The 16,920-nt window shown below is 37.4% G+C and overlaps 1 protein-coding gene across 2 annotated transcripts in view; it reads right to left on the reverse strand.

The window, feature by feature from the left end:
• Positions 1–796: 796 nt before the first annotated feature.
• The window catches only part of CDC123 (cell division cycle 123), a 59,137-nt gene continuing 43,013 nt past the window's right edge, over positions 797–16,920 (reverse strand). For both annotated transcript variants that reach the window (XM_087857713.1, XM_045793931.2), the window contains 6 exons: positions 15,519–15,594; positions 13,521–13,643; positions 12,093–12,121; positions 4,963–5,091; positions 1,661–1,798; positions 797–1,077 (listed from right to left, as the gene is read on the reverse strand). In XM_087857713.1, the coding sequence (XP_087713839.1) occupies positions 1,051–1,077; positions 1,661–1,798; positions 4,963–5,091; positions 12,093–12,121; positions 13,521–13,643; positions 15,519–15,594 (522 nt within the window). In that variant the 3' untranslated portion in view covers positions 797–1,050. The remainder of the gene's footprint in view (positions 1,078–1,660; positions 1,799–4,962; positions 5,092–12,092; positions 12,122–13,520; positions 13,644–15,518; positions 15,595–16,920) is intronic.

Raw genomic sequence — 16,920 nt, forward strand, 5'->3', positions numbered from 1 at the left:
ACTAATATCCAAGTAATTATAGTCACAAAAAAGCTATGGAGTTTGAGATAACCAAAAAAGAATATCTTTCATCATTATGTAGAATCTGCCATAACTACACAGAAAGGGGAAATTCTACTCCATTTTTCTATTTTCCTATGGGAGTATTCAAATGTGCACTGCTAAGTTGAAAAACATACCTCCAGTAAATATTCTTTGATACCACATTTGATAGATGTCCTTGGAAACTGTAATGTCAATTTCCTTCAAATTGTTCCAGGATGTAAAACAATACACAAAGAGCACACAGCAGAGTGTCTTGGCATACAATAAGTACTGAGTAAACTATATATTACTGATATGGTCCTCACCAATTAGGGTACTGAAGAGTAATTACTCAAATGGTGGCCTAAGAAAAGTGAATCTACCTCCCAAAATTCCAGTATTTTTTAAAAAGGCCAAATTCTAACTAAATTTGTGACAGGTTTACTAATACATATTAAATATTAAGCTAGTTGTAATATACTCACATTTTCATGGTTATGTGATAGCTTGAGAAGTCTGTATTATTTTAGCTATATGCAAACCAAAGATAAACCAATAGAAAAATTACATGAAAATCCTCTCAAAGTAGGAAAAATATTTTCTGTAGTAATATAAGGTTCTATTTTTTCCATGAAAAAGTAATAATTAAAAAAGAACCCACTTCTGTATAACAAATATTAATTTGCCCATCTACCCGATAGGTAGCACAAGAAACATAAAGAGCACAAGAAAACATATATAAATCTCAACAGACTGAGCCAAAAGAGTGAGGTATTTCAGAGAAGGTATTTTATCATCAGAACAATATGGTTTCCTATATTTAAGATCTATTTATTATTTATTTTTACAAGTAGCAAAGTCCCTCCATTTTTTTCCAGCTTAATATACATGGATATAAAAAGCTATTGACTTCACTCTGCCTCCCACCCCAACCCAAGTGGGATAACAAGAAGTTGTGAGCTCAGAGAAGCCTCCTGATGCCAAGGTGGTTTCCTCTTTACCTCGGACTTAACTCTGGCACTCTAATCAGTCGTCCTCTTGCTGATTTCTTTTCTGTCAAAGGAAACCAAGATACATTAAAATAGCACATTCTGTTGGGATATTTGTTCAGCCAAGATCTCTTTTTCTGTCAGCAAGTATAATTTTCTAGAGGCCTTGGCAACAGATATGGTTGAAAATCATCATGGAAAAACATGCCTTAACTAATTCATCAGACAAGTTTATCACTTTGGCTCCTGGGCATGTTATCCTCAGGTATTTGAATACTTCTCTTTCTTCCATTTGTGCAAATATTCCCACAAAGAAACACACACACAAAAGTACAAATACACACATTCCCCCTAAATAATACAGCAGAGAGCTGGATCTTCTCTTAACTCTATAACAATATACAGACTTTCTTCAAAAGCACAAGTATTGTGAAAATTATTCAAAAAGCATAACCATCATAAAACACATTTTCTATCATTCTAAGCAATAAATTAATCCCTCAGCTTACTTATATTACTTAATATTTCATTATAAAATGACCTAACCAAATAAAATCTAGACAGTATATGAGTACAGTGAAATATTACAAAGTTAATTTGAAAACAAAGGTATACACATATGTGTACTAAGTACACATATACTTTACCAGTTTAAGAAAATCTATGAGTTTGTGAGCATCCTCCCCAGTAGACAGGTCTACGAAGTCCTTGGGAAGTCGGTAACTCAGATAGGGACTGGGTTGAACTGTCACTTCACTGTTTGTGCAACGGAAAGCTGGAGAATCCTTTACAAAGAAAAAAAGGGAAAGTCTGTAAGAAGTTATCTTTTTAAGTCTATTCTTCAAAGTGAAAAAGATACTAGTATAACAATTTCGATTTCCTGTTCCCATCTGTACTAGTTAAGGAAGAAAATAAGATTCTGAAGTAAAAGAAACATCAAGATTCTAAGAATATTCTCACATGTTCACTGGAAAATAAATTCACAGTACCTGAAAACAGTGTCCGCATGGAGAACTATGGTCAATCCCTAAATGCTACCAGCCACTATGCACTGCGATGGGTTATGGGTTCCTTAGTCCTTGAATGGGCCCGAGGCCTATGGCTAGTCCTCTCTGGCCTTGAGCAATCTCATGCAGGTGAGAGTGCTTTAGCAATATTATCATTTTCTCCAGGTGCACAGGTGGAAAGTACTACCCTAGAGAATAAAGTTAAGGCAAGGCAAGTGAGAGCAAGGAAGTGCTATGAATTCCTAACACTTTTGTGCTTCTCTTAGTCACTTAACTTACATATTTGTTTATCTCTCTCAGCACCTATGGAAAACTGCAAATTTGAGTATCATATTTAACAAGTCTTCGCATTCTTCAATGTACTTGCTTAGAGCCTTGCATTTAATATTTACATGTTGCCTTGGCCCAAAAAGGATTTCAGAGACAGAAGGCCTTGGGTTTGGACTTCATGGGTGGCAGGTATCTAGATGAGGGATGGATGGTGTCCAGCAGATGGAGACAGGCCAAGAACTTGAGTGGAACAAGACCGTAGGGCCCTAGAAAGCAGGCCATATCTTATGACAGACCCATCATCTGACAAATACTTAGGAAATACCCACTTTGCGCTGACCTTGTTGTAGGTATAGGAGATCAACTGGTAAACCAGACTGGCAGACAGCCAATAAGTAAGCAAATAAATACAAAGCAAGATCATTTCGGACAGTAACAGGTGTTACAAAAACACAACAAAAGGGTGCCATAGGAAGAGAAGAAAAACACAGGCAACTTCACAGGGGTGGTCAGGTAATACCTTGCCGAGGAGGGAACATGTGTGCTGAAAACTATGATGAAAGCAGCCCCATGAGGTCTGGGAACTCAGACAGGGACTGGGCACGGCTTGGAAGGCAGTGGACACAACCAGGGCAAATATCCCAAGGTAAGGCTTTGTAGCTGTGAGAACCAGAGGAAAAGCCAAGTCTCCACAGAGAGGAGTAAGGACAGGGAGACAGGCAGGACATGACTCTGTAGAAAAGGCAGGAGCCTGCTCCTGTTTCCCTGTCATCCCCTGACCTCCAATATAATGTTCTTTAAATTGAAAAGAAATAAAGGATTTGGATCACAGAGTGAATTTTGTACAAACTGTTTCTATTCACTGTGTCCCTCATATTTAAAATTAACCCTGTGCTGAATAATTTACATTCTCTGTCCTTGACATTCAGATTTAATGGCCCCCAACTCTAAGATGGAAGCATGAAGAAAATTCTTTCAGTCATTAGTTTAACAAAAATCAACTGTGCCTGAATTGTGCTAAGCCACATAGATCTGTGGAGAACATGAGAGATACTCCCCCTGTGCTCAGAAACTTACAGTCTGGGGCAGGACATACGCAAGTACAACACAACAGGGCAAGTGCCATGACAGGGAAAAATATACACCTGAGCCAGATCTAGACAAATAGGGCCAAAGAGGGCCCAGACAGAGTAATGACGAAAAGAAGTATTTCAGAGATAAGACAAAAGAAAAGATGATCACACTGAAAGCAAGGCAGCAGCCAGAAAAACAGGAAGAAACCCAGGAGAGCAGGTATCACGGAAACCAAGGGAAGATGTGCGGTGAAAACACGGAAGAGGGTAACACATTCAAATGCGGCCAAGCATCGTCCACTGGCACTCGCCAAGAGCTGGCAGAGCCCTTGCCAAGAGCAGTTTCCGTGGAGTGGCAGGACCGGAGGCTAACCGCAGTGGGTGGATGGGCGCACAGGGGAGAGGCAGCAGGCAGGAGAGGCGGCCGTACGAGGAAGCCGGCTGGGAGGGTGTACAGCTACTGAGCAGTTACAAAACCGCAGGTCACGTAATGGCGTGAGTGAAGCTAGTATGATCCCACGAGTGTGAAAATCCATGTGTATAGATTATAGAACCACGCCTGGATAATAGTAACTGAAGGGGTAAGAATGGCAATTTCCAGGTGGTAGGACTTCAAGTCTTGCCTCTAATTCTGTTTTTTTAAATGACTATGTAAAAATAAAACTATTTTTTAAAAGATATTAAAAAAACATAAAGATAACACATATGTAGTACAATCTCATTTATTTTAAAAAGTTTCTGTGTATGTATATAGGCATGTTATACATACCAAAATGTATACCAAATACGGTACAGAAAATATAAACCGTGGTTCTCAATGTGGTAGGACTGCAGGTAATTCAGAATGCTCTTTAAAAGTGGGCATGTATACTTTTACAAGCAGAAAAAGGCAACACAAAGGTGTTGTTCAAATAAAGTCTGGCTGTGAAGGTGAGGAGACAGAGTTGCTGGCTGAAGACATAAGGCTGAAGGAGGTTTGTCTCTTCGGACAGAAAATATCTGAACACAGGGCAGGTGGAAAAGAAGAGAAGAGGAAACAGGAAGGAGTGAGGGGCAGCACAGGATCAAGAGAGATGGTAAGGAACAGCATGCTGAGCAGGTGGAACTGTTAGACTGAGGAGGAGGAACAGAGGGACGCTCATAGGTTCAAGGACAATTACACGACTCGCACCAGCAGATTCTCTTCCTATGAAGAAGGATGTGGCATCATCTGCTGAGAGGAGGACAGGGATGATGGGCAAGGAGGTCTAAAGGGTTACACAGAGGTGTGGAAGGCTACCGTGGGTAGAAGAGAAAGCTGGTGAGGGAAACACTGCAGTAGAGCCCCCTTGATGGGGTCATGACTATGACGAGACCCCAGGCTGGGCACCTGTGTGGTTTTCCTCTCTCAGGGGTCAGGAGCCTGGGGTTAGGATCAGAGTCAACATATGACCTGAGCCAGGGTCAAGATTCTTCCAGGTGAACCACAATGCACAAACCCTTTTTGGTCACCTCCATGAGCGAGTATCTATTAGTAAATCTGTGTTAATGCCTAAAGAACAAGCGAGCAATTATTTAATGGATTATGAGGTCTCCTGTAATTCTTTTTTATCTTCTTACCTGTTCCAGAGCATCTCCTTCACTAAAATCACCTTTTAAATTTCTTCCAGATATCAGTTCTTCCCAAGTAAACAGCAGTGAATCAGTTACTTCACCAAACGGATTAAAATCAATCAGCCACACCTTCCCCTAGAGCACAGACAGAACCATTAGTAAGCTCGGAATAAAAACAAACACAAGTCTGTCATCTATCTTATCCAAAAGATCATCTTCATATTATTTTACCCAAACAATAATCTTAAAAATTCTGTCATTTATTTCAAAAGACAGTTCCTCCAGGTCCCAGCTGAGAAAGGATCACTTGTGTAAAGAAAGGAGTGCCAGATCCAGAGGGAGGTCTGCCAGTGAATGCAGAGAAGGGACCTAGGAAAGAAAAGCCCCGACAAAGGCAGATATGCCAACTCCTGCCTAAAATCACACAGGATTCTAAGTCAAAAATCCAAGCAGGAGAAAGGACAATCTCACAGAATGATTCCACCAAAATAGCATGACTGGAATGCTTTCAAGGGTGTCTGCAATTATCTCGCCTGAGGAAGCCAGGTGGAGGCAGTGGAGAGCCAGCAGATCTGAGAGCACCTTCCTCACCCTTGAGAGGCTGCTGCAAAGGGGGCATTTTAAAAAAAGAAAAAGAAAAGCGTAGAAAAATTCTCAGTTTTCTTTAATCTTAATGTAATATTTGCTTTGTCTATATGACAGAGCTTCTGTCACATGAAGGGGAAATGAAAAATGTCAATCTTTAAAAGAAATTTCTATCTTCTGTTCTTAGTACTGGTGGGCAATCTGATAGGGTCTAGACTCAGGGAAAGAATACTTCTGACCTGGTTATACTGAGTTTGATTAGAATCAGGTGCATCTTAGTATATAAAGCAGCAGAGCACTGATAATAACAGACCCGGGGAATCTGTGAAATCCTGCCAAGAAATTTAAGCCACATTTGATCCCAGAGATACATGTGACATTTAGTAAATGTTTCCTTGAAACTTTTATCTTTGCTCCTCTTGACTTTTCTCGCTGAAACATTCATAAAATTGCACCATTTTGCGGTTGATAATTAATTTTTTTGGTAAATATGTAATCATGTCTTGATCAGATGTACGTGTATAAAATTATATCCACCTAAGGAACTAGATTGCTGAGCCAGCATTATTAATCTCTAGCACTGTTTCTCATCTGGGTTAAAAGACAATTTTAAGAAAGATGAAATGTCTTATTAGGACTAGCTTCAAACATGAGAAACATCTAGTAAGTAGCCAAAAACCATTACAGGAAGTTTGGACCACATACTTTTTAAGTTTCCTATTATATACTCTCCCCACCCACCAGGAGAAAGCCGGTAACTCTTGCCACCTGAGCTGTTTTCTCACATAGATTCCACAACCACTTGTACAGTGTTTGTGTGAAATAATGTCAGCCATTAATCAACTTCTTTGTGTGACATTAGCTTTGTTTTGGGGTGACTACTAAGATGTCTTTAACATATTGTATGTTACTTTAACACAATGGGTATTTTCTAACCTCCAAACCCTTTCTAGTTGAGTTTTCATAACCAATAAAACCACCTCTTTACTAAAAGGGGGGGGGAACCCTATCATACTTGTTAGTAGAGGAATATTGAGCTCTATAAACTAAAAATATGCGATACTATAAAAAATAAGCAAAACAAAAACAGATCACCACTGCTGGGACTGATAACCGGCAGAGTTTGTTCTGTATTTCAGAAGGCATCCTCTAGTTTACAAAGGAAAAAAAAACCAGCTGCAATCAGGCATGAAACTATCAAGATGAGGATTTTATAGCTCTAACATGTTTTTTATGTGACATCTCAGGCACAAGACATCCTGAGAAATTCTGTTTTTAGGCAATCCATCAGGTAAGAGTGGTCACACTGACCTTCCTGATATCAACCAACTAACCACCCCACTACCTGCCCCAAAAAATCTCTATGCACCAAACATCACCAGGCATTGAAGCATAATGACCAATAACACAATATCTATTCCTTCAAAGAGCTCGGGCCAGGACACACGTGCGCACACGCGCACACACACACACACACCCCCCATGTATACAGAACTGTTCACAGCACAGTTTGTAAAAGACTAGAAATAAGTTATGTGTTCATCAACAGGAAAATGGTTAAACAACCTATATAGTATATCCACAAAATGAAATACTACACCATTGTAAGAAACTAGAAAGCTCTCCAAAAATACAATGTTTTAAACAAATGTGTATAAAGCAAGATGCAGAGTATATATCATATGCTAACTCTTGTGTATGAAAGATGGAAAAAGATAAATATATTGCTTGTTTTTGCATCAAGAAATACTGGAAGGATATATAAAAAACTAATAAAAGTGTACTTGTAGGAGTACCTCTTACAGAGGTAAGAGCAAGACTTTCTACATTTTCACATCGATTTAATTTTTGAGCAATGTGAATATATTCTCAACTAAAAAGTTTAAAGCTCAGTAGGTTTTACAGAGCACTGTTTGCCAGGCACTAGAGTGCAGGGAGGGTCATGAGGAAATTTGGGGGAGTGATGGAGTTCCACATGTTCACTGTAGTAGTGGTTATACAACTGGATGTATTTGTCAAAACTCATAGAACTATACCCTAAAAAGGATTAATTTTACTCTGTGTAAATTATGTCTCAAAAACTGACCCAAAAAATTCAGACTGAAAATATAGGGATGCCTGGGTAGCTCAGTCAGTTGGGTGTCTGGCTCTTGATTTCAGCTCATGTCGTGATCTCAGGGTCCTGGGATGACCAGCATCTGACTCTGCACTCAGCAGGGAGTGTCCCTGGGGTTCTCTCTGTCCCTCTCCTCCTGCCCCTCCCCCCACTCACAAGCATGCTCACACACTCTAAAATAAATAAATAAATCTTTTTAAAAAATGAAAATAAAAGAAATCAAAACCCTAAGACATAAGATACTATGAAAAAAAGAATACAGAGAACTGAAGTTACCAAATGGACCCTACAGATATGAAAAAATATAGCTAATATAACTTAAATTTAGTGAAAAGCTAAATGTATCCAATCGGACACTGCTGAAAGAGAACTAGTTAACCAGAAGTTGTATCTGAGAAAATTACACAACAGAGTACAGGAAAGAAAGGAGGTGAAAAACAAGAAGTTGAGACACATGAAGATAAAATGAGATGCGCTAACATTCCTCTAAACAGATTTCCAAAGGAGACGGAAGACAGAAAGAAAGAGGTAACATTTGAAAAGATAGCTGAGAGTTCTTTACAACTGACAAAGGAAATGAATTCTTAGACTTAGGAGGTATTCAAAAAAGACTAAAGAAAGGGAGAAAAAAAAAAAACCCGCCAACAAAAATGGAGCAGTGTCTTCAGTATGCTGAAACAATAGAACTCGTCAACCAAAACTTCTATACTCAGCTAAGACTGAAAGCTAAACAACTTTTCCAGCCAATGGCTGAGGGAATTTCTACTAAAGGATATACTACTGAAGAGAAACTGGATCCAAAAAGCAGTGGTAAGAAGCACTGGTAAGCAAAGAAAGTGAAAAGCAACAGTCATGACTAATTTAGGGATATTAAATATAAAGTAGAACTAAAAATCAGAAATCACACATAAGATGTAAACAGGCACTGGGAATTTGTTCCAAGGTCCTTGTATCAGGGCAACAGGAAGTGAGATCAACTTTTGAACTTATTAAATAGCCACATTATGATTTAATGATTAAAAAAAAATATTTAGGGGGCGCCTCGGTGGTGCAGTCATTAAGCGTCTGCCTTCAGCTCAGGCCGTGATCCCAGCGTTCTGGGATCGAGCCCCACATCAGGCTCCTCCCTTAGGAGCCTGCTTCTTCCTCTCCCACTCCCCCTGGCTTGTGTTCCCTCTCTCCTGTCTGTCAAATAAATTAATAAAAATCTTTAAAAAAAATATTTAATGATAACTACCAAAATAACAAGAAAAAAATAAAACTTCAGAATTTTGGGGGGGAAGGGTAGCATGGAAAGAATAAAGAAAAACCAGTAATATAAATGAAAGGAGGAAACAAAAACATAGAAAAGCAAATTGAAAACTCAAGATAAGATGTTGTAAAATGATATCAAATACAATATATGCAAACTACACTCATGTGTTATGCCACTTACAAGATACATGCACACACCTAAAACCTAACAGCTAAATATAAAAGGAATGAAAAAGGTAAATTCTAAGACCAAAAGAAAACTGTAGTGACACTATTAATACCAAACAAAGCATACTTTAATGCAAACACCACAAAAGCAGTCTTAGAGACAGAGACGGTCACTGCCTAATGATGAGAATTAACTGGGAAAACAAAACCGTTATGATCATATGCTCTTGTCTAAGACCATAACCTGAAAGTATGTAACACAAAAACTGACAGAATTCGAAAGCAGGAGATTTCACATTTTAACATATCCTGTTCAGTAACTGATAAATTAAGTAGACCAAAAATTAGGGAAGATACAGACCTTTTTCTTCATGGTTGTTAAAGTTAAAAAAAACTGTATATGGAAAACTTTAAACATATACAAAGTGGACAAAATATAAAGAACCCCAAATACCTATCGCTCAGTTTCAACAATTATCTTGTTGAACCCCATAGCCAATCTTTTACATCTATATTCCATCCATTCCCCCCACCTATATTATTTTGAAGGTCTCCTCAGACATCATTTCACTCATAAGAGATAAAAAGATTTTCACAATTATTATTACCAAGCTTAATCTAACAAACATCGACAGAACACTTCACACATTAGTTGTAATTTTTCAAACACACATAAAACAGTCACAAAAAGTGACCAAGTTGCAAAGCCAATCTCAACAATATCAAAGACTCAAGATCAGACATTTTTAGTCCTTACAGCAATGAAATTAGTAACAGAACACTAGCCATCACTAAAAGAATACATAAGGAGACTGCAATAATTTTTCAAGTCTCTAAAGTAGTTATTCTAAATTCTAGTTATGTGTTATCATCACTTAAGGAGCTCCAGAGAATACACAGACCAAGGCCTCATCCCAGACCTCCTGACTGCGTGGGCCATCTATGACATATATGACAGTGAGAATCTATCAACACTGAGTCAACTCACCCAGCTGCAATAAGAAAGTAGACACATCAAAATACTGCCAAACTCAAACATACTTCAGTTCCATTGCATATGACAGACCACCATAGAGAGTGAGTTTTCTACAACAGTCATAAAACCATATATTCAACAAAGTGCCTAACAAACAGTGATACGAGTGCCATTTTACATCATGGTTTAAATCTCTTCTCAGCAACTGTCAGCATGTTCATACTGGCATGTTTCTCACTTTAAAAACATACAACTACTTTCAGTTCTGTTAGATCATAGCAGTAATTACTTCTGTACATGTCCAACTTCACTTAAGACATTTATATAACTTTCACCAAATTACACATTTGCACTGACCTGCCAGCAATAATGAATCAAAGCAGAGCTGGACATAGTCCAGGGAAATACTGAGAGACCTTGGCAAATTCCAAATTTTTAAATGCCATTAAATATAACTGCACTAAAATATAATTGCTTCAGTTTTAATATCTATAAAATGAGAATAACACATACCTCACAGGGTTATATGGATAACCTGAGTTAAATACAAATAAAGTTCTTCTGAGCTGCACATTAGGGTAACAAGCTAGGTTTACTCACTCACTAACTGGCTGATCTGATCCCACTTACAACCAGACCAATTCCCTGGAATGTTTAAGTTTCGAAGATAAAGTCCTTGTAGGTCAGGAGATCATCTTGTTGGTAGCCTTTTGTTAGAAGCATGACATCTGACAGTACAGGCTCTCTATAAATGCTGGCTGTGTGAGTGATTGATGTGGCCAGTGTCTATCAGTTAGAAGAAGAGCCAGGACTAGAGCCTGGGCTCCTGTCAATCAGCTCTGGTTTCTATCCATTCCATCACACCAGCTTCCCATCCTTTCTCTAAGGTTTGTTTCCACTAGATTGAAAGTGCAAAGTAATATCCCTCTTCCTTACCACTTCCCAATTTATAACTCCTCTCTCTAACTCTTCACAGACATTCTCACCCCTGAAGACACAGAGGTAAAAACAGTAAGTGTTGTCTTTTGGCTAAAAAGAGGAAAGTCAACAGTTAACAGTTATTTTGGGACATGACCATATGGGCCATATCCTTTTGTCCAAAAAATGATTCAAAGGTATCACAAGCATCACAACAGTGAGGCTGATAGGAGCTTGGAGAGGGAATGAGAAAAATGTGGGTAACATTTGGAAAACACATGGTCACATATTCAGAACACACACCTGCTATCTTCTCAACAGCTAAGTCAATAAGCACTAATCACAGGATGTTTAGTGACCCAAATTTTTTTTAAAAGATTGCACGTCTTGATAATGAAACCTCTGCTGTAGGATTAATGAAGTCAGGTTTTTGTTCTCTTTTTCATTACACAAGTTTCCATCACTTGTAAGATTTAAAGAATAAGCGAATCCTCATCTTCAGTCTAAAGATAAATGTGATTCCAATCATGCTAAGGATCTTTTAGTTGACTAAAGGTAATTATCTAAATATCAAAAGACAAACTCCCGGCCACACTTAAGTGTGCAAACTGAACTATTTTAAGCAGGCCCAGACCCCTGACAAAAGTGGAAAGCAGGACATAAAGTAGCCATTTAGACATCTGTTAAATTAATAAACCCTAATCCACAAAACTATTGAAGATATTATGTCTCCCACTGTTAAATATATGTTAAGGGAGATTCTTAACCACTGTGACTTTCAAACACCTTCGCTGGTTTGAGAAAGTATTTTTTGAGCAGTGGGCCCTCACATACATAACGGCTACGCACTCTGTAAGACCAGCCCTGATTTTTAAGCATATCAAATAGTTGTTACTGGGGCTGCTGGGTGGCTCAGTTGTTAAGTGTCTGCCTTTGGCTCAGGTCACGATGCCAGCGTCCTGGGATCAAGCTCCACATCGGGCTCCCTGCTTGGTGGGAAGCCTGGTTCTCTCTCTCCCACTCCCCCTGCTTGTGTTCCCTCTCTCGCTGCCTCTCTCTCTGTCAAATAAATAAGTAAAATCTTAAAAAAAAAAAAAAAAAAAGATAGTTGTTACTTACCCTACTGTCTCTATATATATCGAACACAACTGCAAAGGAGAAAAAACTCAAAGTTAATGATGAACTACTATTTTCATGATCTAAGCCTCCTTTTGAAAACTAAAATGAATCTTATTATTAGTTACTCAAATAGCAGAATATAAGTACCTTGAGAACTTCATGCTTCTAAATCTCAAAATTTTTAAACATGATAAGGTAGCCTATGATGTTTCATTTATATGATTTTGTTCTCCTTTTCTCTACCCTCACCTATAATCCTTTATACAGTTGATCCTTAAACAATGCAGGGGTTAGGGGTGCTAACTTCCCTGCAGAGTTGGAAAACTCATGTTTAAGTTTTTACTTCCCTGAAACTTAACTACTAACAGCCTACTGTTGACCCAAATCCTTACCAGTAACATAAACAGTCAATTAAACACATATTTTGTGTATTATATACTGTATTCTTACAATAAAGGTAGAGAAAAGAAAATATTAGTAAAATCGTAAGGAAAATATATTTACAGTCCCATACTGTACGTATCAGGAAAAAAATCCACATGTAAGTGGACCATGCAGTTCAAACCTGAGTTGTTCAAAGGACAATTGTATTTAAAACTTCAAACACAACATCTCAAAGAATTTACGATTATAAACAAATTATATGTACTAGTGAAAAAAACATCAATCACTTAACTCATTTGATGAGGAACGATTTCAGTAAAATCTGTAGTAGGAAAGCATAAAATCTAGCTATGGTTATGGCATGATTAATCTTTTTTAAAATCAAATCTGCCATAGAACCCAGGTTTGGCACGCAGAAATCAGAGTAAATTTTAGGATGCGTGAAAACTCTTTGATATACAATATACTTTCTTAAAAACAAGTCGCAAATGTTTATCTTGTAACTGGTACTATCTAACCATTCAAATAAAAAACCTAGAAAGACAGATCAACTAGCTACTTTAGTCTGAATAACACAAGCATTTTGTTCTCTGTAGATAGACCCTTTGAGATGAATAATAAGATATCTAAAATGGTAAGAGAAACACCTGCCTTGGTATTAAAAAGTGACTGATTAAAATAAGGTAAAATTAACATGCCAACCATCAGTAACACCAAATAGTAACAGAGCAAAGTAGTTAAAATACAGTGTTTCGAATCCAGTTTTAAAATCTGCACCACCAGGGTGCCTGAGTGGCTCAGTCAGTTAAAGCATCTGCCTTCGCTGCGGTCATAATCTCAGGGTCCTGGGATTGAGCCCCATATCTGGCTCCCTGCTCAGTGAGGAGTCTGTTTCTCCCTCTGCCCCTCCTCTCGCTGGTGCTCTCCCTCCCAAATAAATAAATAAATTCTCTAAAAAAAAAAAAAAAAAAAATCTGCACCACCATGAAATAGGTTCAGTAACATTACGTACTTCATTTCACTGAGTCAATAAAAAATACTCACAGTCTTCATCCAAGAATTTGTACTGTATGTGTTTCCTGAAAAAGTCTTGTATGCATCTGCAAATCTCATCCTTTTGTTTAGAAATATGATCATAGTACTGTGTATAGTCCCTTTGAGAAATACCTGAGAAGAAAATATTTTCTATCCATTATTATATAACATTCTTTACAAAAACACCAAAATGTAATTTAAACATCTTTTTGAGGGAACCATTAAAATAGATCAGACGACCGATCAGATGAATAGTGCATAATACATGATCCAGCATTTTATATAGATAAAAACTAATCAGTTGTAAAAAATTATCCATTCATATGGACAGATATATCCTAAGTTCCATACTGTCATGTATTCTTACTTTAGAAATAGTTGTTATTTTTATTTAGTACAATAGAAAGAACTCAGTCACAAACATGTTTATAATTTAAAAAATGAAAGAAGCAATTTGAAACCTGCACACATTGTCAACTGCTGCTTCTTTGATTTTTTTCCAACAAACTTTCTACAAATTGGTATTCTTTTCCACTTTTTTGGGGGAAACTTAAAATATTCCATGTCTCCCAATTCATATTGTATTTCACAGAAATAGGCTATTTTTCCTGTTCACACGTGCTACCCTGCCTTTACAAGCCTGATGTTTCAAGCCATGGAAAAGTAAACATTCCTTTCTTCAGAGTGACTTGCTGATTTTATTCCAAATACACTGAAGGGATTATTGTAAAAACTCCCTCAATTTCCTCCAGGCCGAGGAAAGTTTTCCGTTCTGAAAGAAGGGCTTCCACCCAATTGCTTAATCAATGCCAATACGACTCCCTTCTTTAGCTCTACTTGTACTGCAGTTTCTCCAGGAATATCTTAAATATGATAAACACCCCAAGTTTCTTTTAGGTAAGTTAACAGATGTTAACGTCACATTCACTAAATAGTGCTGGTGTGGGGCACCTAGGTGGCTCAGTCGGTTAAGCGTCCGACTCTTGGTTTTAGCTCAGGTCATGATCTCAGGGTTGTGAGGCTGAGCTGTGCATCCGGCTCCACGCTGGGCATGGAGCCTGCTTAAGACTGTCTCTCTTTACCTCTCTAAAAAAAAAAATAGTAATAAAAAATTTTTTTTTAATTTTTTACATAACAAATTTTTTAAAAATGGTAAAAAATAGTGCTGATGTGATTCTATTCAAATCACACCTTTCTTTACTGAAGGTAAGTTTTACTGCATGGAAAACATGCAAAGACAAAAAAAGAGCAGATTATCTTCAATATTTAACTTGAGCACATCAAAGCGAACAAAATAATCTGAGAGGAAGAAAATGGGTGGCTTTTTAAGTAATGCACTTATTTGCCCACATATTTCCTCTTGCTAGAATAATAAACACTGCTCCAAAAATAGAAATAAAGATACCAAAACTTGGCTTTTTATGATGCTTAAAATAAGTGGTGTGTTGCTAGTAATACTTAGGAAAGTCCCAAAGAGAAAGCAGGTAACATGATACATAGCCTAAACTGGGAATGGCCAAGATCATCACTTTCCTCTCCAGAATCCAGACAGACATGATTAATGGACAAGATACTTTTCTGTGGAAATTGAGTATGGCCCCAGGAGCACTGTCAATAGAAAATTCCAGAGAGTCACTACCAATTGGCTAGAGGTAACATCTGAGATAAAAACTGATTATGATCCTCTCCTAATTACTAGAAATTCACTTCCATCAAAAGCTTGTCTCCTTGGGGCGCCTGGCTGGCTCAGTCGGAGCAGCATGTGACTCGTGATCTCAGGGTCGTGAGTTTGAGGCCCACGCTGGATGCAGAGATTACTAAAAATAAATAAACTTTAGGGATGCCTAGCTGGCTCAGTCAGAGGAGCACATGACTCTTGATCTCGGGGTTGTGAGTTCAAGCCCCATGTATGGTGTAGAGTTTACTTAAAAAAAAAAAAAAAGTAAAATAAATAAACTTAAAAAGAAAAAAAAATCTTGTCTTCTTTTAATGGATGAAAAAACTCACCAATAAGCTTGCTTTCCTTGACAAAACATCGGAACTCGGCCCCAGGAATTAATTCACACCATTTTCGAAGAACAAGCTGTAGAGAGAGGAAAAATGTAACACAACCATGTAACAAGGGAATGTTTACTAGTCTACCAATTTTATGCCAAGAGTATATTTTAATCATTGCCATTATCAAATAGTTTGGAAGAAAAGGCATCATAAACCATTCTTATCATGAGATGTAGGGGACAGATTTACTAGTCCAGTCAGTGGGGGAAATGCTGTTAAAATTCTTTATGACAAAATGCACTTTTGTCGCTTATTTATCACTCTGAGAGTTCTGACGTAATATACAAATCCAAGGATGATGAAGTCGAATCCTATCATCATTGGGTACAGTTGCCCTGTAATTATTTATGTTCTTCACCCTTTTAAGTATATCAAAAAATAAAAAGATATCCTAGTTATCTACCTTAGTACCATTGTGTAATACTCTGATAAAATTATTATTAATTTATCACTAAAAATCACTATAACCCTTCCATGATTTTGCCACTACTTTAAAGTAAAACAATTCTATCACTGGCCCAACTCATAAATGGGTTCTACTACTATACTTAACTATTATGTACAAATTCTCATATAGTACTAAATTGCAATAATTTTATAAATACTATAGTTGACAAATGTATGCTTCATTGTATGTTTTTACAATGTTCTTTGTAGAAAACTAGTCCTACTCTTCTGAAGTATTAATTGTAATACGTGGCCAGGGCCTCCAGCCTCCCTTATGCTGGCATACACTTCTTTGCCCTTTAAGACCTAAGAGATGGAACTTAAATTACACTAAGCCCCATTCCTGGAATAACCGCCAGTGGGCTCAGTGTCCTCCCTTCCCATACTCCCAGTTTCTTGCACCTAACATTCTAAGTATGCACATACATACCAAGTTATACTATGATAATTTGAACAAATCTCTCTTCCCTCCTAACTACTGGGTCTTATTCATCTTTATGTTCCAAGCACAAGCACGTAATACCTATCAGGTGCTTAAAAAATGTTACTAAGTAAAACTGTCAATATATAAGATACACGGCCACTAAAAATCCTGATACTAAAAAAAAAGGTAATGAACTGGAAAAATACACTGTAAGTGAAAAAAAAATGGCATGCAAAGTATTTTATGAAGAGAGTATATATAAACACACACACACACACACACACACACTTATCTCAGGAAAGGGAAGTTAAACGCCAAAATGCTAATACTGAGGATATATCCAGGTGGTCAGTTCCTCATATTTTCTTACACTTTTTAACTTTTGATAGTAAATTGCTTTTCTTTAAAAAAAAAAAAACTTATATTGTTAAAATATGCCTAGGATTTTAAAATGCACTGATTTCAATTTTCACGGTTGTA

The sequence above is a fragment of the Ursus americanus genome, chromosome 31 (genome assembly GCF_024610735.1).
Source record: "Ursus americanus isolate L20-20 chromosome 31, mUrsAme1.1.p, whole genome shotgun sequence".
Classification (NCBI taxonomy): domain Eukaryota; kingdom Metazoa; phylum Chordata; class Mammalia; order Carnivora; family Ursidae; genus Ursus; species Ursus americanus.